The sequence below is a fragment of the Amphiprion ocellaris genome, chromosome 10 (assembly GCF_022539595.1).
Source record: "Amphiprion ocellaris isolate individual 3 ecotype Okinawa chromosome 10, ASM2253959v1, whole genome shotgun sequence".
Classification (NCBI taxonomy): domain Eukaryota; kingdom Metazoa; phylum Chordata; class Actinopteri; family Pomacentridae; genus Amphiprion; species Amphiprion ocellaris.
This window is the reverse complement of record NC_072775.1, coordinates 3,104,370-3,123,382: the sequence shown is the minus strand read 5'-3', so window position 1 is coordinate 3,123,382 and position 19,013 is coordinate 3,104,370. Positions and strand designations below refer to the sequence as shown.

Here is a 19,013-nt window from a genome sequence, read left to right as displayed (position 1 = left end):
AGGATCTGTAATTGCTAAACTGCTGCTCTGGTAATTTAGTCTGGAAATCACTGAAGAGTCTCCTGAATATGAAGATTTCAACCTGCTCTCAGCACAAATCCACCTGGGTCAAAACTGTTTTTAAAATGATTTTTCATAGTTCTATTTTTATTTTTTGTTCCTCTTTGAGTAAAAAACACTAAGAATAGACACAGAATAGACTTTTTAGGACTCAGAAATGGTATTGCTCCATCACATCTCAAAACCTTCCTGTTTAAAACGGCTTTTCATACCCAGCGACATGGTGACACTTTATTACTTATATTTCTTTTAGACGTTACATTTTAGTGCTGTTTTATTGCTGTTTATTTAATTGTTTTATTGTATATTTTACGGGCTGCACAGTGGATCAGCGGTTAGCTCTGTTTCCTTGCAGCTAGAAGATCCCCAGTTCGTGTCCTGGCCTTCCTGAGATCTTTCTGCATGGAGTTTCCATGTTCTCCTGTACATGTGTGGGTTTCCTCCCACAGTCCAAAAACATGCTGAGGTTAATCGATTAGTCTAAATTTGCCCGTAGGTGCGAGTGTGATTGTCTTGTTTTAAGTTCCTGTAGTGTTTTTAAGTTATTTTCTTTTTTTTTTTTGTTTTGTTTTGTTTTTTTACTGTGAAGCCCTTTGGTCACCCTTTGGGTTGTTGTAAAGGAATAGAAATAAACTTTGATTGATTGATTGATTGATTGATTGATTGATTGATTGATAAAAATCTCACCTTCATAGAGCTGCTTCCGTAGTTTGTCTGGCCTACAGTCTTGTTTTGCTCAGCAAACAACAGAACAGTTTATAGAAAAGTTAAAGTCAGCTGAACTACATTCGGCCTCCGTACTGTTTCTACTTTGAGTACATTTTGCAGTATGACTGTTTATTTCACCTGTAACTGGAAGAATACTGCAGCTGAAATGCACACATGTAATGAGGAAAAGCCCAAAAGACATGAATAAATGCCTCATGAATAGAATTAATCAGACATGAACCTGATCTAAATGCAGCAAGGTTCCGATTATCGCTCTGCCTCCTGTGGGTTTAGAGGGCAGCTCGTGCGTGACGTGTACCGTTCAGCGAAGCCTGCAGGGAATCAATAGTTTGTGATCTCGTACCTGGACGACTTTTGAAGCCAGAAATACGACATGAATGAAGTGTGGAGAGTCTGTGTTTACGCTGCCGTCTTATTGCCTCAGTAAGTCTTTAAAAGAGAGCAGAAGACTGAGAGAAAGACTTGGTAAATATTTTCTCAAACGCCTTAATTGAAATTGTATTTTAACTGCTCTCTGGACCGTGGTGGAGGAATCAGGTGCCAGCGAGGTAGCGTTTTTGCATTGCAAATGTAATTTTCAGTTTTTTGCCCATTGCCCAGGAGACCCTGGAAAATAGCTAGCAGATATGTTTTTTCATGAGCCATTTTCTTCAGGTTGAGCCTCTCATTATTGCAGAACCCATCGCCATTAGTGTTTTGGATTGAACTACAGCGTGTTGTTTACTGAGCCGTTATTCTTTGTGGAGAATTGTATTCTCTTCATGCCAGGATAGAGCCTGATGGAGGTGAAAGTCTGATTGCACAATATGACTGAGGGAAATAAACAGCTAATTTAGCTTGAATTTTCATTCATCAACGTGTGAATTGAGCACGACTTGTTGATTTTTCTGCAATTTTCAGATTTATTACCTATTTGGTGTCGATTAAGTAGTGATTGATACAGATAGTAATGTTTGGAGAGAAGCTTTAGATCTTTTTCTGTCAAAATACACCTTTCTGATAGAAAAAGACCTGCACTGAAAGTAGAAGTATATAAATATTATGAGGAAAATGTAGTTTTAACATAAAATACCACATCAGTACTTTTATTACTGCTGTACACTGGGCCATGTTGTATTTATAGTCTGTGATAATGTGACTTTAATCCTCCTGTTATCCTCATTTACGGGCACCAAAAAATATTGCACATTAAACAGGCAATAGTTAAATATTAAATCAAACTGGTAAAAAAAATTAATAACAGATGAAGAAGCCCCGCTAAAAGCTAAGTAGCCTAGCTTAGGAATGTATTTAGCACTGATTTAACCCTCATGTTGTCCTGCGGGTCAAATTGTTGAAAATGTGGGGAAAAATATATTTTCACAGTGAAACTTCTGATGTCCACATTTTTAATGTTTTTTTGGGAAATTTTTGAAAATTTTTTGGTTGGAAAAAAAGAAATGTTAAAAATGTTTCTTAAGAACATTCACATAAAAATCAACCAAAATCCAGTGAATTTCGTAGGATTTTGGTTGATTTTTTTGTGAATGTTCTTAAAGAAAATATTAGAAGTTTTACTGATATATATGGAATCACTTTAGATATTTTTAGGGGTTTTTTTTGGAAGATTTTTACTAATTTTTTGAAAATATTTACAAGAATTTTCTTGCCAAATTTCAGGGATTTTTTTTTTTTTTTAAATAAAACTTTTAAGGGAAACTTTTCAGGAACTATTGGAATTTTCTTCCTGAAGGTTTTGCAAATTTTCAGAAATTTGAGGAATTTTTTGCTGATTTTTGGGATTTTTTCAGACAAGGAAACAACATTTTTGGTGCCTGTATATGAAGACAACAGGAGGGTTAAAGAATAATTTAATAAGCTAGCTCATTAGTTTCAACGGAGAAAGCAGTGAAAATTTAGAAATTAGACTTCTAAGATAATGCTTAAAATTAAGGTTTTACAACTTTCTATTTCTTTTGGCCGACAAACTGCTGTTTGATATTTAGTCAGCAGCATTTTACTTTTGTAGCAGTTAGCATCTGTAATATGTTAAGCTAAAGCTGCTAAATAAACGTTGTGCAGTTAGAAATGCAGGTTTTCTCTCTGAAATGCAGCATCCAATAACACAACATGAATATACTGAAGTAGAACATTCTGTACTTGAGTAAATGTACTTGATTACACCGCTGGCCATCGCTCAGTGTCTGAACAGCTGATGACTCCGTTAGGTCATCGTCCCAAATGGACGGAGCGGCCATCAATAATGTTCTCCTCTTATATGTAATCTGGTCACACAGACTCGCTGCTGGAGAGAAGGCAGCAGAATTATGGCTCTCTGGTGTCCAGGTCCCAGCGATGCCACACAGAGTTTCTGTGAACTGAGATCGATTCCCCTCCATGTGGGTTTTAGCACCTTTAAAAATAGCCCTCAAAGCTGCTCTGTCGGGGAGCGTTAAATGAAACGTCCCGACGGCTGCAAGCATAAGTGGCGCTGCAGTTAATGGCCATCATTGTCTGATCTGATGGTGGCAAACAAGGTCGCTATGGCCTCATATGGAGTCGTATTCCTCAAGCAAAATGTTTAACATTGACCGAAAGCTCTAATGGTGAAACTTTATAGCCGTCTTCCTGCTGGTGTTAATGGTCCCGCTCACTCCTTTCTCAGCCCCTCAACTTTCAGCGTCTCACGGCTCAACAGGCCGACTTGCGATCGCAGTGATGGATGGGCGAACGAGGAGAGGTGCCGAGTCTCACGCTGGAGCTGGTGGAGGTTCAGCGCCCCGTGACGCCCGAGCCGAGCCTCCAATCGCCTCCAGACGTTGACACATCATTTCCCCCGTGATTTGTGGCTGCTTTGAGATTGAAGGAGACCAGGAAATTTTCCATCCTCATGAGAACAGATGGATGTTGCAGCTCTGCAGACTGAGCTGAGGGCTGTACTTCTCCCCCTCTTGATGAACCCTCCTGCTTTAAAAGGAATTGGTTTCATGCTCCATAATGGACTCTTGATGACTGGCCATTACAGCGCATTTCAGAAAATGACCTGCCACTTCTTTTTCCTCTTTTTTTATTTGGATGACATGGAGCAGACTGACTGTCCTTTCAGGAAAGTGCTGCGTGTTATTTGTAAAATACTTGGAGTGGAAAAATAGGATCTCTCATTTGTCCTCTTTGGTACTAGATCAAAGTTGAGACCTTGTGTTTGTGATCAAAGACGTCCAGTAATGCCATGAAATGATGCGTGATGTAACATGCATGCAACTGGTAAACTGTGATACGCCTGTCAGTGCAGCAAATGGTCACCGTCCCCCCCCCCGCCGAAACAACATATGTTTGATCTCATCCTGAAGCCGCCGGTGCCTCCTGGGGACGTTTGATGTTGGAGATCAGAGGTGGTGATGGTGCAGCTCTTTGGCTGTGGGGGGCTTCACCATTACAACATCCAATCTTCTCACCATCAGATAACTTCAAAAGCATCTGCCAAACACCACCTTCCTAAAAACCCAGAGTTTCCCACCAGTGCTGTGTGTTAGATTAGCAGCATGTTATTGAAGTTTCCTGGAAAAAATAAAAAATAAACCGTGTCTGGTGCTGCTGAAATTTATCATCACCCCCAGGCTCCAAGATGTTGTAGCACACTGCAGAGTTTTTCTTTTTTTTCCCACCCCGGTCTGATTCTTTCTCTCTTCGGTGCATTGATCTCCCGCCCTGCTCTGCCAATAACTTCTCCTCTGTGAGACCTTTCCTCGTCCTCCGTCTCTTATCCATTATTCATCACTCTCGCCTCTTTCTGTCAGGCTGTAATACCTTTTACCGGCACATTTCTGCAGCGTGTGAAACAATGCCGACCCAGCTGTTGCTTTAGCGGCAGAAAAGTAGATTATTGTGTTTATGCACAGTGAACAGGGGCCCTAATCCTCTGACAAGACAAGTCTACAGCCATGTAAGCAGCTCTGTGAGGTTTTATAAACAGAATAAAGAGACAGGAGAGAGACAGATCCAGTGTTGGTGCCAGATTTGCCCAGTGGTCTGCAGGAACTGGAAGGCCATTTGGGGAAACACTCACGGTCATATGAAAGCAAATCCAGGGAGCTACGAAACTGCTTTGGCTCAGACATAGAATCTCTCAATCTGCGTATTGATGCTCATGTTTGGTTTGAGCTAAATGCTAATGTTAGCATAGCAGCAAACTAGTCCTTCAACTACTGTTTGAGGGAAATGTATTTCTGTTGTATTAGGTCTGATATGTGTCAAATCAACATATGTTTACTGTCGCTGTTTTTCAGCCAATCTGTCATATATTGGATGGGGTCATCTTTGTAACCCAGAAAATGGAGGACAAAAGGTCATATTATAACCCAAATTGTTTTATTCTGAAAACAGTTCAGCGAAATGTATTTCTGAAACTATTTTAGTTAAGAAACAAGCTATGCAGTTGCTCTGTCCTCATTTTAAATTAACAACGGTTAGTTCAAAAGGTTTTCTGAAGTTTTGTGAGGTCAGATCATCCTCAACGCATCCTCAAGGCAAAATTCTCTGAATCGAGGCTTTGTTTTATCAACTCCATGCTCGACCCCAGGTCACGAAATGGCGGTCTGGTGGGTCCTTAAATTTGATGGGACACTTCTGTTTTAACCAGCGCAGCTTTTCTACTGTTTACAGCAGGAGTTTCCAACCAGTCCGTGGTCTAAACGGTCGTCTAAACTAGCCGTTAGTGAACTAAAACCAGGACAGATTCAGTTCCTGCACAGATTATTTCTCGCCTCAGATGCTTTCAGAAATACTTTTCCCTGAAGTGTTTTTGAAATAAAAGAGAAAGTTTGAGGCCGAGCTGCTGTGTTTATCCGACACATCTGCAGGACTGTCAAGCTGAAAGCTCAGTCATGTGACCATGTAGCGGCTGCTGAAGGTCAGCGCTGTCATGTGACCTCTAGTGGCCCACTAGTGACCGCCCACCATGCGTGTGATTTTCAGATGCGGCGTGTTTACATACAGGCAAAACACATCTAGTGACACGTACCTTCCCTGGATGTTTTCTGTAAGTATTCAGGTACTGTGCCGTAATTCCAGCGGGCAGCGCCGGCGTTTGTCTTGGGAAAAAAGGACTACATTGCCAATCTACCAATGGAATGAGGGGAACGCAGCTTTTGCTCTCAGCCAAACTAATATCACTAGCCAATGGGAGTAGAGTGGGTGTCCAGGATGGTTATTTCTGTTGCACAGTATGCTCATTTTCACTTTTGATGTTATAACGGGCATGCCTAGTGTGGAATCCGATTACTTGATTAATCACCAGAATAATTGATAGAATACTCGATTACTAAAATAATCGACAGCTGCAGCGCTAACCAGAATGTACCGTAAGAATAATGGTTCCACATGGTACTTAGACTTTGGTTTGCTGAGTAAACGTCCTGCTGCTGACTGATGTCTTCATCCTCCTCTTCCTTTTCCTGACATCCTTCCAACTCAAAGCCTTTCCTCCTACGTCAAAGTCACAACTATCTGGGGAGAAATGATAATTTCCAAACATAAATCAGAATGCATTTTGGTTGTGTAATAACATAATTACACAACCAGAGTGAACAAACCCATGTTTAATTCAATTTTCTACTTGCACAGCTTTAAAAAAAAAAAAAAAAGCATAGAATCCAAACAACAGAAATATAACCGATGTGATAGACGAGGTCAAGAAACTATTGGCTCATACGACAGACTTCCTGTGAAGGAGAAAACATTCACCACCGTCACCAGCGTTCAGATTAGTGAACAACTGGATGTTTTCCACTGCAACAACTTCTGACTGCAGGAACAACTTCTTCCAAGGTCACTTTGATAGAAGAACAAAGAAAATACTCCAGAATGGGTTCTGAGTGAACAACAGCTGATTGGTTAAAATCAGAAAACAACAACAAGCAGTGTTTTTCTACCTCATTGATGTCCTCTCTGAGCAGCAGTCTTCTCTCAAACATCGCCATCAGCAGTGGAAAATTTGCCAAATGGGCTAAACAAACAAACACCAAACATCTGAGTTCTCTCCACTGTTGTATTTCTCAGATAACGTTTTATAACTTCTGTGTGTTGTGCTCTTGGTTGAAGCCATCGCAGCATGATTGGTCACCTCGTAAGTGGAAATTTCTCCTGAAAATGTTTAACAGAAAGCCAACTCACAGTAGTACATACTATAATATGTTTGGTAGAATGTGAGCTGAGCCTCTTCTGTGTAATAAGAACATGAGAATTTAATTTGAGGATGTTTTTAAAAGGTGATAGTTGAGTGGCAAAGACATATATTCACATACAAACATATCTGATGAATATTTATGTCACATACTGGCGGGATATAGAGTTTACTGAAAGGCTCAACAGAGGTCAGTCATACAAATCTTTTTTCCAACACTTAAAGTCTCTGCAGATTCGCCCAAACAATACTGCTGTAAGTCATGAGGGTAAATCCTTGAATTATTCAGAGGCCAAAAGACTCATTTAACAGACGGTTTAGCTTGCTGATGATCCCCAGTGACTTTACAGTTCTCCTACACATAAAGTATGTTTTCTGATTTAATTACTTATCATACAATACCTAAACTAACATGCTGCTGTTCAGTGGTTTTAGTTTATCCGTTCCATCTGTGGCTGAATGTCATTGTTTTGAAGGTATTTGGAAATAAAGTGGTAAAGTGAGAGAAGTTAAAATATCAACATCATCTGGGAACCATGAACGTTTGTATTAATCCGTCAGATATATAGAGAGATATTTACATCAATAAGCAAGAACTTTTGTTTTCATCTAATAGCTCAAGCAAAAAAAAAAACAGAATCACAAAAGTTTGTAGGATTTTTCCTCTTGAAACCTCAGATATTTCTATGAAATTTTATGGCAGTTCGTCCTTTTATTGTCAGAATATTTCACTTCTCCATATGCTGGTGTCATAAATGTAAAGTCTAGGGATAGCCAGAGTAAGAAGGGTTTGTCCTCTGGGCGATTCATCTTTTAGTCGCAAAAGGATGTCACTCTAAAACAGAAACTTTAAGCTGTCCATTGATAACCAAAATGAGGAAGATTTATCCTCTGGAGACCATGAATGTGTATTCAAAAATGTCACGGGGAGTCATTTTTTAGTTATCCAAATATTTCACTTTATGGTCTGCAGGTGGTAATAAATGTAGAGTCTACTGATAGCCAAAGTGAGTAGGATTTATCCTCTGGGAACCCTGAGCGTCAGGATACAATTCCACAGCTACTGGTCCTTTAGTTGTCAAAGGTCCACTCTGAACCAGAAAGCTCAGCCTGCTCAAGATGAAATGTTATTGGTCAGCCAAAGTCAGAGGGGTTGATCCTCTGGAAGCCATGAATGCCTTTTTAATGTATAGATTAGAAAGTTGAGTCTGGACCGGAGTATTGGGCCGACTGACTTCCATTCTTGGAGCTCTGCTGCTTCTCTAACATGATGACAGCCTCAGAGCTGTTTGAAAGCGTGACGAGTCGATCACGTCGGAAAGATGAAACCGTGTCAACGAGCTGAGATTAAGTGTTAATCTCTGCAAATTGACTATCTAAGAAGAAGGAAGACTTCAGAGAGATCTTTCTGTTCTCGATGCATTTGAAGTGAAGGCAGGAGGTTACAGCGAGTCGTCAGCCTTGGATGGAAAACAGAATGATTGAATTCAACGCTTTCTTTGTATTGCTGCTCAGGAAATAACTCCTCACAGAACAAGGACATTTTTCTCCCTATTCAGACGGTTTTCTGTTGACTCTCTTGAAATGCATTCTTATGAAATCTCACTTGTCCTGTTTCCATGAAAAAGTTAATATTTTTTTTCCCACATTTTCAAACTTTAAAACAGGTCAATTTTGACCCGCAGGACGACACGAGGGTTAAAGAACCTACAAGACAAGTCCAGATGTTTCTACTGAAGCTCCTACGATTACCATGACCTGGATGACTGAGAATCTATACAGACATAGTGACAGATAAGACCCAAGAAAGTGAACAAAATTTGTAATATTTTTCAAACTAAAACGGGCTCAACAAAAGCGTTTCCAAAAGTGTCAGCTTCAGGGGGTCCAGACACTCCAGAGGTGTGGATGATGGTTGCAAAAGTTCCATATTTTTAAAAACGAGAGCATATTAGTTTGGCTGTTGTGCTAAAATGCACTGAGATTATTTCTGAAACACGACTAAACCACCTGTTTGGAAGGTAAAATGCAGTTATGAAATGTGTTGATGTGAATGTAGTTCAGGTGAGCCATAGTCCTGTAAGAGTAAAAACATCAGACAAAATCAAAGAAATATGAATAATTCCATCCCAGGTCTTTAAATTTTAATAGATATTTCTGCTCGAACATCTGTCATTAGCCTTAAATTTGTATAACCTACAACATGGATATTTATGAAGGAGTCTTAGCTCGATATTTCAAACACTTCTGACATAAATTTCTTTAAAAACTACCTGCTTTCAGCATGTTTTATGCACATTGAAACTTGAGGCTGTTTGCATGAATATCTCAGGAACTATTAAAGATGAATTTGTTTTTCTTATGTCATTGATTCAGAATTCTAAATATCCGTAGTTTATGGTGAAAAAAGTTTCTAGCAAACCACAAATGGTCGGACAGAAAGCGTCTGGTGGTTTAAGATGGAATAAACCAGATGTAAAATTCTGACAGAGATGTTTAAGTTATGATACATCCTTTCTGCAATTTTAAATAGATTCTGTCTCTACGAGTGGAAATGATCTGTGCAGTGTATTTACTGTGTTCTATTCGAGCATATTTACTATATATTTGCAACTTTTTAACTGAAATAGTCGAGCTAAAGCTTTCGCTTCTTGACTTTAATTCTCCAAAGAATAAGAGAAAATAAAGCTGAGGATTTCATTTTACAGTTTTATGAAACATTGAACTTTTGGAAAGAATCGTGTCTCTGTTGGATAAAGTTGTTTTCAGCTCTTCAGCTCAGTGGTACTAAAAGTTTAAGAGGCTTTATCCACTAAGCTTTATGTAATTGTTCCTTCTTTAAACTACAGTGCACCTTTATGTGTAAAGTTTATCTTTAAATGTGTACTAGAGTTTCCTTTTGTTGTTCTACGCTGTACATTTGCTTCGTTCTGTGATGTGTGTGCGTTAGTCGGACTTGTCCTGAACTGGTTTTCTGTCCGTCCACAGAGGAAGTCGCTGATCGCCACCAGTCTGATCGTGGCCGTCTCGCTCTTTGTGGTGGTGGTGAGCTACTCGGAGAAGCCCTACTTCCTGTTGCAGCCGGTGTTCGGCCAGACGTTCAGCAGCCACTGGATGTTCTCCAAGCAGCCGTACAAGGCCTTCAAACCTCACCTGGGCTACGTCAGCATCCCCAGACAGGAGGTGAGCCGCAAAGAAAAACTCCAACCTAAAACTTCTATTGCCAAATTTACTCCCCAGTGTCTTTCAGTTCATTGTTTCGTGTTTTTTGAGCCACATTTTCACACTGCAAAAACTCCAAATCTGAACAAGTCTGTTTGTCTTATTTTTAGTCAAAACATCTCATCCCACTTGATTTAAGATAAATTCACTTAACAAGAGACATTTCAGCAGATGGAGGGACTTGTTTTAAGACAATGCATCTTAAATATCTTGTTAAGTCAAACAATCTTGAAATGATCTTGTTTTGAGTTGAATTTACAAGAAAACTCAAAATAAATTTAACCCTCGTGTCGTCCTGCCGGTCAAATTGACCCGTTTTAAAGTTTGAAAATGTGAAACTTCTGATGTCCACATTTTCAACATTTTTGGGAAATCTTTGAGCATTTTTTGATGGAAAAAAAGGAATGTTAAAAATGTTTCTTAAGAACATTCACAAAAAATAGAAAATATGAGACGTTTTAATGATATATATGTAATCACTAGATATTTTTAAGAGTTTTTGGAAGATTTTTACTCATTTTTTGAAAATATTTACAAGAATTTTCATGCCAAATTTGGGGGATTTTTATTTCTAAAACTTTTAAGGGAAACTTTTCGGGAATTATTGGAATTTTCTTCCTGAAGGTTTTGCAAATTTTCAGAAATTTGGGGATATTTTTGCTGAATTTTGGGATTTTTTTCAGACAAGGAAACAACATTTTTTGGTGCCCATAAATGACGACAACAGGAGGGTTAAGGAAGGATATTTTAAGGGAGGAGAATGTAATTTTCTTGACCAGAACTTCTAAATATGCATCTTTGGTCCGCAGACTGGTGTTTCTAGAGTTTAATCAATGAGCTTTAATGTTTTCAGCAGCTCAGTGCACATTCTGTGCACCATGTCGGATGTTTTCTTCTCACATACGTCTTACTTTGTGAATCATTTCTCCTCTGCAGTCTCCAGATGATGTTTTACCAGAAACCTTTTCTACATTTGTTGTATTACATTGTGGGTGTCATTCCTGCATCAAACACGAGTAACCTTTTCTCTTCATTAACATTAACCCGTCAGCTTCCCCTCCATAATGACGGAGCATTCAGAGACACTCAGGCAAACGCTGCTCCTCCTTCAGGATTTTCATCATTCATTATATCGGCTCTCTTTGATGGATCTGAAAACGCCTGTTTGATGTCTCCTGTGTGCATTATTTCTTTGTAATTCCAAACAGCCATGTCCGTGATCCTATTCTTCGGCCTTCAAACAGCTCTGTGCTGTATATTCCCCGCACAATTTATGGAAATTGAAATATCAAAGCCTTTTAATTCCCACCACATCAAAATGTAAAAACCAAGCTGTGTGTTTGTTGTTTGGGGAGGCAGCTCAGACTGGAGGTTCTGTATGAGAAAACCTGATATTTTGCATGCAGTGTTTCCGGCTGACGGGAGAATGAAGGATTCACTCGTTCTGGAGTCTGGATTTGGAGCTGCAATGGATGCGTTGGTCCTTCGCCACAAGTGGATGCCTTATATTCTGCAGACTGATATTGTCAGATTAATGTGGGGCGTCATCCTCGGCCTCCGGAGAGCTTCATCCACGCAACATGGGCCCAGAGGCAATCAGGCCTTACAGCAATCTGTACGTGAGCTCCTCCCTCTGCCTCCAGACAAGCCTGCTTAAATCACTGCCCTCTCCCCGTGGACATTCATGTAAATCAGGAAAAGACTGGCAGCTTCTGCAGACTTACACTGGAAAAATGTCCCTCTAAAAACAAGAAAAAATAACTTATTTCAAGGAACTTTTACCTTGAAATAAATGAAAAAAATCTACCAATACAACAAGTGAAAATTGGCTTGGTAAGATTTCTTGAAATAAGATATGATATTTAGAATCTTGAGATCTGAAAATTAGCTGGGAAAACTTATTTTAAGCTATATTTTACCAGGATTGTCAAGCTTAGGTGTCTTAAAATAAGCCAGACATGCTTTTTAAAAAAAAAAAAAAAAAAAAAAAAAATACCAGTTTTTCACTCATAAATAGATTTTTGCTTTCATGTAACGTCCTAATTTGAGATGGATTAACCCTCCTGTTGTCTTCATTTACTGGCAAAAATATTTTTTCCTTGTCTGAAAAAAAGCCAAAAAATCAGCAAAAAATTCCACAAATTTCTGAAAATTTGCAAAACCTTCAGGAAGAAAATTCCAATAATTCCTTAAAAGTTTCCCTTAAAAGTTTTATTTTAAAAAAATCCCCCAAATTTGGCAAGAAAATGTTTGTAAATATTTTCAAAAAATGAGTAAAAATCTTTTTTTAAAAAATCCTAAAAATATCTAAACTGATTCCATATATATCAGGAAAATTTCTAATATTTTCTTTAAGAACATTCACATAAAAATTAACCAAAATCCAGCGAAATTTGCTGGATTTTGGTTGATTTTTATGTGAATGTTCTTAAGAAACATTTTTAACATTTCTTTTTTTCCACCAAAAAATGTTCAAAAATTTCCCAATAATGTTGAAAATGTGGACATCAGAAGTTTCACTGTGAAAATATTTTTTTCCACATTTTCAAACTTTAAAACGAGTCCATTTAGACCCGCAGGATGATATTGTTTCCTTGTCTGAAAAAAATCCAAAAATTCAGAAAAAAAATTCCCCAAATTTCTGAAAATTTGCAAAGCCTTCAGGAAGAAAATTCCAAGAATTCCTTAAAAGTTTCCCTTAAAAGTTTTATTTTAAAAAAAATCCCCCAAATTTGGCAAAAAAATTCTTGTAAATATTTTCAAAAAATTAGTAAAAATCTTCCCAAAAAAATCCTAAAAATATCTAATTTAAGAAACATTTTTGACATTTCTTTTTTTTCCACTAAAAATGTTCAATAATTTCCCAAGAATGTTGAAAATGTGGACATCAGAAGTTTCACTGTGAAAATATTTTTTTCCCACATTTTCAAACTTTAAACGGGTCAATTTAGACCCGCAGGATGACACGAGGGTTAAACTTATTTTGAGTTTTCTTGTAAAATTTAACTCAAAACCAGATAATTTCAAGATTGTTTGACTTAACAAGATATTTAAGATGCATTGTCTTAAAACAAGTCCCTCCATCTGCTGAAATGTCTCTTGTTAAGTGAATCTATCTTAAATCGAGTGAGATGAGACATTTTGACTAAGATTTGGAGTTTTTGCAGTGTAGACCTCCTGTTGGCTCAGATTCCGCCCCACTAGTGAGTCCTCTGTAGTGAAAGAGAAAGGGCAGCGATCGGCCCCGACACGAATGTCAGAAGTGGTTTGAGTTGAAATTTCTGGCAAAGGATGGACAGAATTGCGAAGGTCTGGTCAAGGTGATGCTCCTGTATCTCCGCTGTGCCGTATGTCGTAAGTGATAACGTCCAGAGTGAAGGCCGGCTGTGCGGCTGTCAGCCTCCGTTAAGCACACAGCAACACCTGAAGAAGCAGTAATATTTCTTCCAGACAGTAAGGCAATCTTACACGATCTGCAGCGAGGTGTCATTGGAGGTGTTATAGACCTCTAGCAAGCATATATAATGCATAACCCGGCAGCCTGGGAATGGGGAGCCTTATTTTCCTCATTTGATTGAGTCTGTCTGCAGGCGTGATAAATCGTTGCTGCTCTGCTTTTCAGGAGAAATAGAAAACATTTGTCTTGTGGCACTTTGCATTCATGCCTCTGGTCTGTCGCAAGCCCAGAGAGAAACTCAATAATTTCATTTGGACCCGAACATTTTGAAGTCAGGCCCTTTGAAAAGAACACAATAGCCGACATGATGGGAAAGTACTTCTATTCCGGATCACTGTGGATAATGGTAATGAGATATCCTCTGGTTTTGGACTGTGTGCCAATGGATGGTCATTTAACCATTATTATAGAGTTCATAAAATCCTCTCTAAGCTATTATTAGCTACTCGCTAGTTTCAAAAATGTGAAACTGGGTTCTACCTTCAAGACTTCTTTCAAACAGTATGTCATTACAATTAAAAATAACAGATTTAGATGATTAAATAAATGTACCCACCCAACTTTTGTTAATGTACGCAAACTTACTAGCAGCTATAATGTTTACCCTCTCAGTTTAGCCAGTTAGCATGCTTATAGCGACAATACTAGCAGCTGTAATGTTTACCCTCTCAGTTTAGCCAGTTAGCATGCTAATAGCGACAATACTAGCAGCTATAATGTTTACCCTCTCAGTTTAGCCAGTTAGCATGCTTATAGCGACAGTACTAGCAGCTGTAATGTTTACCCTCTCAGTTAAGCCAGTTAGCATGCTAATAGCGACAATACTAGCAGCTATAATGTTTACCCTCTCAGTTTAGCCAGTTAGCATGCTAATAGCGACAGTACTAGCAGCTGTAATGTTTACCCTCTCAGTTTAGCCAGTTAGCATGCTAATAGCGACAATACTAGCAGCTATAATGTTTACCCTCTCAGTTTAGCCAGTTAGCATGCTTATAGCAACAATACTAGCAGCTATGATGTTTACCTTCTCAGTTTAGCCCGTTAGCATACTAATAATGACAATACAACAGCTATAATGTTTACCCTCTCAGGTTATCACGTTAGCATGCTAATAACGACAATAAGCATCTATAATGTTTAGCCTCTCAGTTTAGCCTGTTAGTATGCTTATAGCGACAATACTAGCAGCTATAATGTTTACCCTCCGAGTTTAGCCTGTTAGCATGCTTATAGCAACAATACTAGCAGCTATAATGTTTACCTTCTCAGTTTAGCCCGTTAGCATACTAATAATGACAATACAACAGCTATAATGTTTACCCTCTCAGGTTATCACGTTAGCATGCTAATAACGACAATAAGCATCTATAATGTTTAGCCTCTCAGTTTAGCCTGTTAGTATGCTTATAGCGACAATACTAGCAGCTATAATGTTTACCCTCCGAGTTTAGCCTGTTAGCATGCTTATAGCAACAATACTAGCAGCTGTAATGTTTACCCTCTCAGTTTAGCCTGTTAACATGCTAATAGCGACAATACTAGCAGCTGTAATGTTTACCCTCTCAGTTTAGCCCGTTAACATGCTAATAGCGACAATACTAGCAGCTATGTTTACCTTCTCAGTTTAGCTCATTAGCATGCTAAAAATTGCGAATACGTAGTTATTAGATACATTTTAAATAAGCCAAAGTTGTGAGCAAACTAATATTTTGAATTTCAGTTAGTTTGGTGTTAGTACAACAAGAGTTTCCCCAGTGGAGCTTTTGGAATTAATCAGTTTCCTCCACACTGACGGATAAAGCTAATCAATTAATTTTTAAGCAGAAGGACTTGCAGGTCCCAGAGAGGCATCTTACACTGAGATACCTGGCATGTTAATGTAATAATTATTTCTTATTAATTAGTCGTGTTCAGAGGAATGTTAATGAGTGTCAAGGTTAAGTTCACACCCCAGTGCTACAATTTAATGATAGCTGTGTCCCGGCATTAGGACTGCTTTAATAAATAACCCAGTTTTATTTTAAACACACTCATGCATTCAAATAGGAGGCTTTGCTGAGTAGATTCTGTTCTTATCAGAGAATTATTGGGATTATAAAAGTGCTCTCTGTTTGCGATTACTGCGTGCTACGCTCAAACGGCACCGTCCAGAACATGGAAGTGGAACATGAATCACAGCTGAGGAGGCCGTAACTTTTTATTGATCTACAGGACATAAATTCTGGGGTTTGCTGGGAGCTGGATTCCAGCACATGCTAAACAACAGTGTGAGGCTTTTATCCCTTCGATGAGGTTTTATACACTTCCTCGGTATTAGAAGCAATAACATTCACTGCTTTTTATTTATATTTGTGTGGCTGTAAAACCTCATTGAACCTTTTTACTGCAGTGAAATGCTCTTTTAATCAGTTTTCTGCTTTATACAGCTGCAGGTAAAGCTGATTTTTGTCACTAAAAGCTTTGCTCAGGGGCTCCTCAGCAGCAGCTTTCCAGTTTAAATCTTCAAATTTATAAGTCAGTGTTAAACCTCAGAAAACTCTAGGCGTCAATGAGACAACAAAACAGCGCTGAAAACACATTTAGAGCCATTTTTTTGTTTTATATTGATACACAAACTCATATTTCAAACAGAAAAGTGACACAACTAGAGAGCTAAGTGGAGCAAGCAAAACAAAAGCGCTACTGTTGGAGCTAAATTAATGAAACTTGTAAAAAAAATTCAGCAAATCTTATTTTTACTGCAGTAAAGTGGTATTTTAAGCAGTTTTCTGCTCCACGCAGCTGCAGTTGAAGCTGTTTTTTGTCACTAAAAGCGTTGCTCAGGAGCTTCTCACTGCAAAAACTCCAAATCTTACCAAGTCTATTTGTCTTATTTTTAGTCAAAATGTCTCATCCCACTCGATTTAAGATAAATTCACTTAACAAGTGATATTTCAGCAGATGGAGGGACTTGTTTTAAGACAATGCACCTTAAATATCTTGTTAAGTCAAACAATGTTGAAATGATCTTGTTTTGAGTTGAATTTTACAAGAAAACTCAAAATAAACTCAAAGTAAGTTTTACCCTCATGTCGTCCTGTGGGTCAAATTGATCCGTTTTAAAGTTTGAAAATGTGGAAAAAAAATGTTTTCACAGTGAAAATTCTGATGTCCACATTTTCAACATTTTTGGGAAATCTTTGAACATTTTTTGGTGGAAAAAAAAGAAATGTTAAAAATGTTTCTTAAGAATATTCACGGCGAATTTCGCTGGATTTTGGTTGATTTTTATGTGAATGTTCTTCAAGAAAATACTACAAGTTTTACTGATATATATGGAATCACTTTAGATATTTTTAGGATTTTTTTTTAGAAGATTTTTACAAATTTTTTGAAAATATTGACAAGAATTTTCTTGCCTAATTTGGGGGATATTTTTTAAATAAAACTTTTAAGGAAAACTTTTCAGGAATTACTGGAATTTTCTTCCTGAACGTTTTGCAAATTTTCAGAAATTTGGGGATTTTTTTTGCTGATTTTTGGGATTTTTTTCAGAAAAGGAAACAATATTTTTTGGTGCCCATAATTGAAGATAACAGGAGGGTTAATACATCTCAAATTAGGAGGTTACATGAAAGAAAAAATCTATTTTTGAGTGAAAAACTGCTATTTTTTTATTTTTTTTTTTATTTTTATTTTTTTAGCATATCTGGCTTATTTTAAGACACCTAAGCTTCCAATCCTGGTAAAATAGAGCTTCAAATAAGTTTTCCAGCTAATTTTAAGATCTCAGTATTCTAAATATCATATCTTATTTCAAGAAACCAAGTCATTTTTCACTTGTTCTATTGGCAGATTTTTCACTTATTTCAATGTAGAAGTTCCTTGAAATAAGTTTTTTTTTCTTGTTTTGAGAAGAGCATTTTTTTTCCAGTGCTCAGCAGCAGGTTTCCAGCCCCAGATGTGTTCCAGTCAGTTATCCAGTCGGCGTTCCCTCAGAGAACAGCCAATCTGAGTGCTGAAAGGCATGATGGAGTTATGAGCCGGGCTGATGGGGAGAACGATGGACGAGCTGCTGACAGCTGAAGGCCGCGGTGATGTGTGTCTCAACCAGCCAATAAATGGAGAGTTAGCAGCCCAGGTCCACAGATCATTCCTTCACCCATGACTAAATCCAAAAGGCTCTGCCGGAGTCATTTATGCAAGAATTACGTCTCAGAACAAGGAGAATCTGCAGTGTTCTAGTGCTGCTCTCGTCTGGTGGGATCCTGTTTGCTCCTGAAGCTCCTTGTTTGTTGATCAGAACACGCTAGAGAGAGTTTACGTTTCCCGTCACGCTGCAGCAAAAACACCATTATGTATTCAGACCAGTGACATTGCAGTTATTCTCCATTAAGCAGATGATGAACAGGGCTTAGTCATGACACAGTGCTTTTTCTTTCCTAACTTTGTCTTGCTTTCATTCACTTAAGTGAGTTTAATCTCATCAAAACAAACCGAGCATATTAGCTTCAATTAGTTCAATCTCCCATTTCGGATTCAGAGGAGCTTTCTTCCTCTCCTGGCAAAGTGAAGCCCTTATTTGAGATACATTACAAATCCCTCCTGCTCCAGTAAATATAATAAGATGTATAAAAATATACACTAAGACAAATGACTCCGAGTTTCTCTGCTCTTCACAGTTACAACCTCTCAGGTCCCGAATTCAATTAAGTTAATCTGCGTTAGTTCTGGCCCAGCGTGACTCCAAATAAAACTAAATTATAGAGGCCAGTAAAACTCTGGGATTAATAATTACCAAATGCATTTTATTTAATGTTCTGACCACACCAGCCTCCTGCCAAAACATCACTTTAATATTGTTATTGAACACACATAAAATCCACCACAATTAAAACATCATGAGATTAAACATCGGCTGCAGCATATATCAGCAGAAAACCACTTATTCAGGATTGAAAATGAATTCATTTAATTAGAAGAACACGACAAGCTTTATTAAAGTCTGAGTCTTAATGTGATTATTGTGTTTTAAAAAAATCGTATTGTTTGTCATTTTTTGCAAGTTAGTGAAGAAAAATTAGGATTCTTTTGTTTCTAAACACAAATCAAACATTTAAGTGACAACAAAAATTAGACTCATTTGAAACTTCAGCAGAAACAAAAACCGACACTTTTTACTAAGAATTTAATACAAAGAAGACAAAAAGTCCATATTTAATCACTCCGCTAAGGAACAGAGATGTGACGATTAGTGTACGTCTCTGTCCATCTGTCTGTCTGTCTGTCTGTCCGTTCGTCTGTCTGTCTGTCCGTCTGTCTGTTCGTCTGTCCGTCTGTCCGTCTGTTCGTCTGTCTGTCCGTCTGTCCGTCTGTCTGTTCGTCTGTCTGTCCGTCTGTCTGTTC

General features: G+C 38.1%; 1 protein-coding gene across 4 annotated transcripts in view; it reads left to right on the top strand.

Annotated features, from left to right (window-relative positions):
* st6galnac3 (ST6 (alpha-N-acetyl-neuraminyl-2,3-beta-galactosyl-1,3)-N-acetylgalactosaminide alpha-2,6-sialyltransferase 3) overlaps positions 1-19,013 on the top strand; it is a 126,033-nt gene that overhangs the window by 43,786 nt on the left and 63,234 nt on the right. The window contains exons 1-2 of one of the 4 annotated variants that reach the window (XM_055014068.1): positions 13,648-13,974; positions 17,542-17,867. Coding sequence is in view for 2 of the 4 variants with exons in the window: in XM_055014066.1 (XP_054870041.1) it covers positions 9,938-10,132 (195 nt within the window). In the remaining 2 variants the exon portion in view is untranslated. Of the gene's footprint in view, positions 1-9,937; positions 10,133-13,387; positions 13,526-13,647; positions 13,975-17,541; positions 17,868-19,013 lie in introns of those variants that run through there. The other 3 variants (XM_055014066.1, XM_055014069.1, XM_055014067.1) reach the window with 3 other exon arrangements.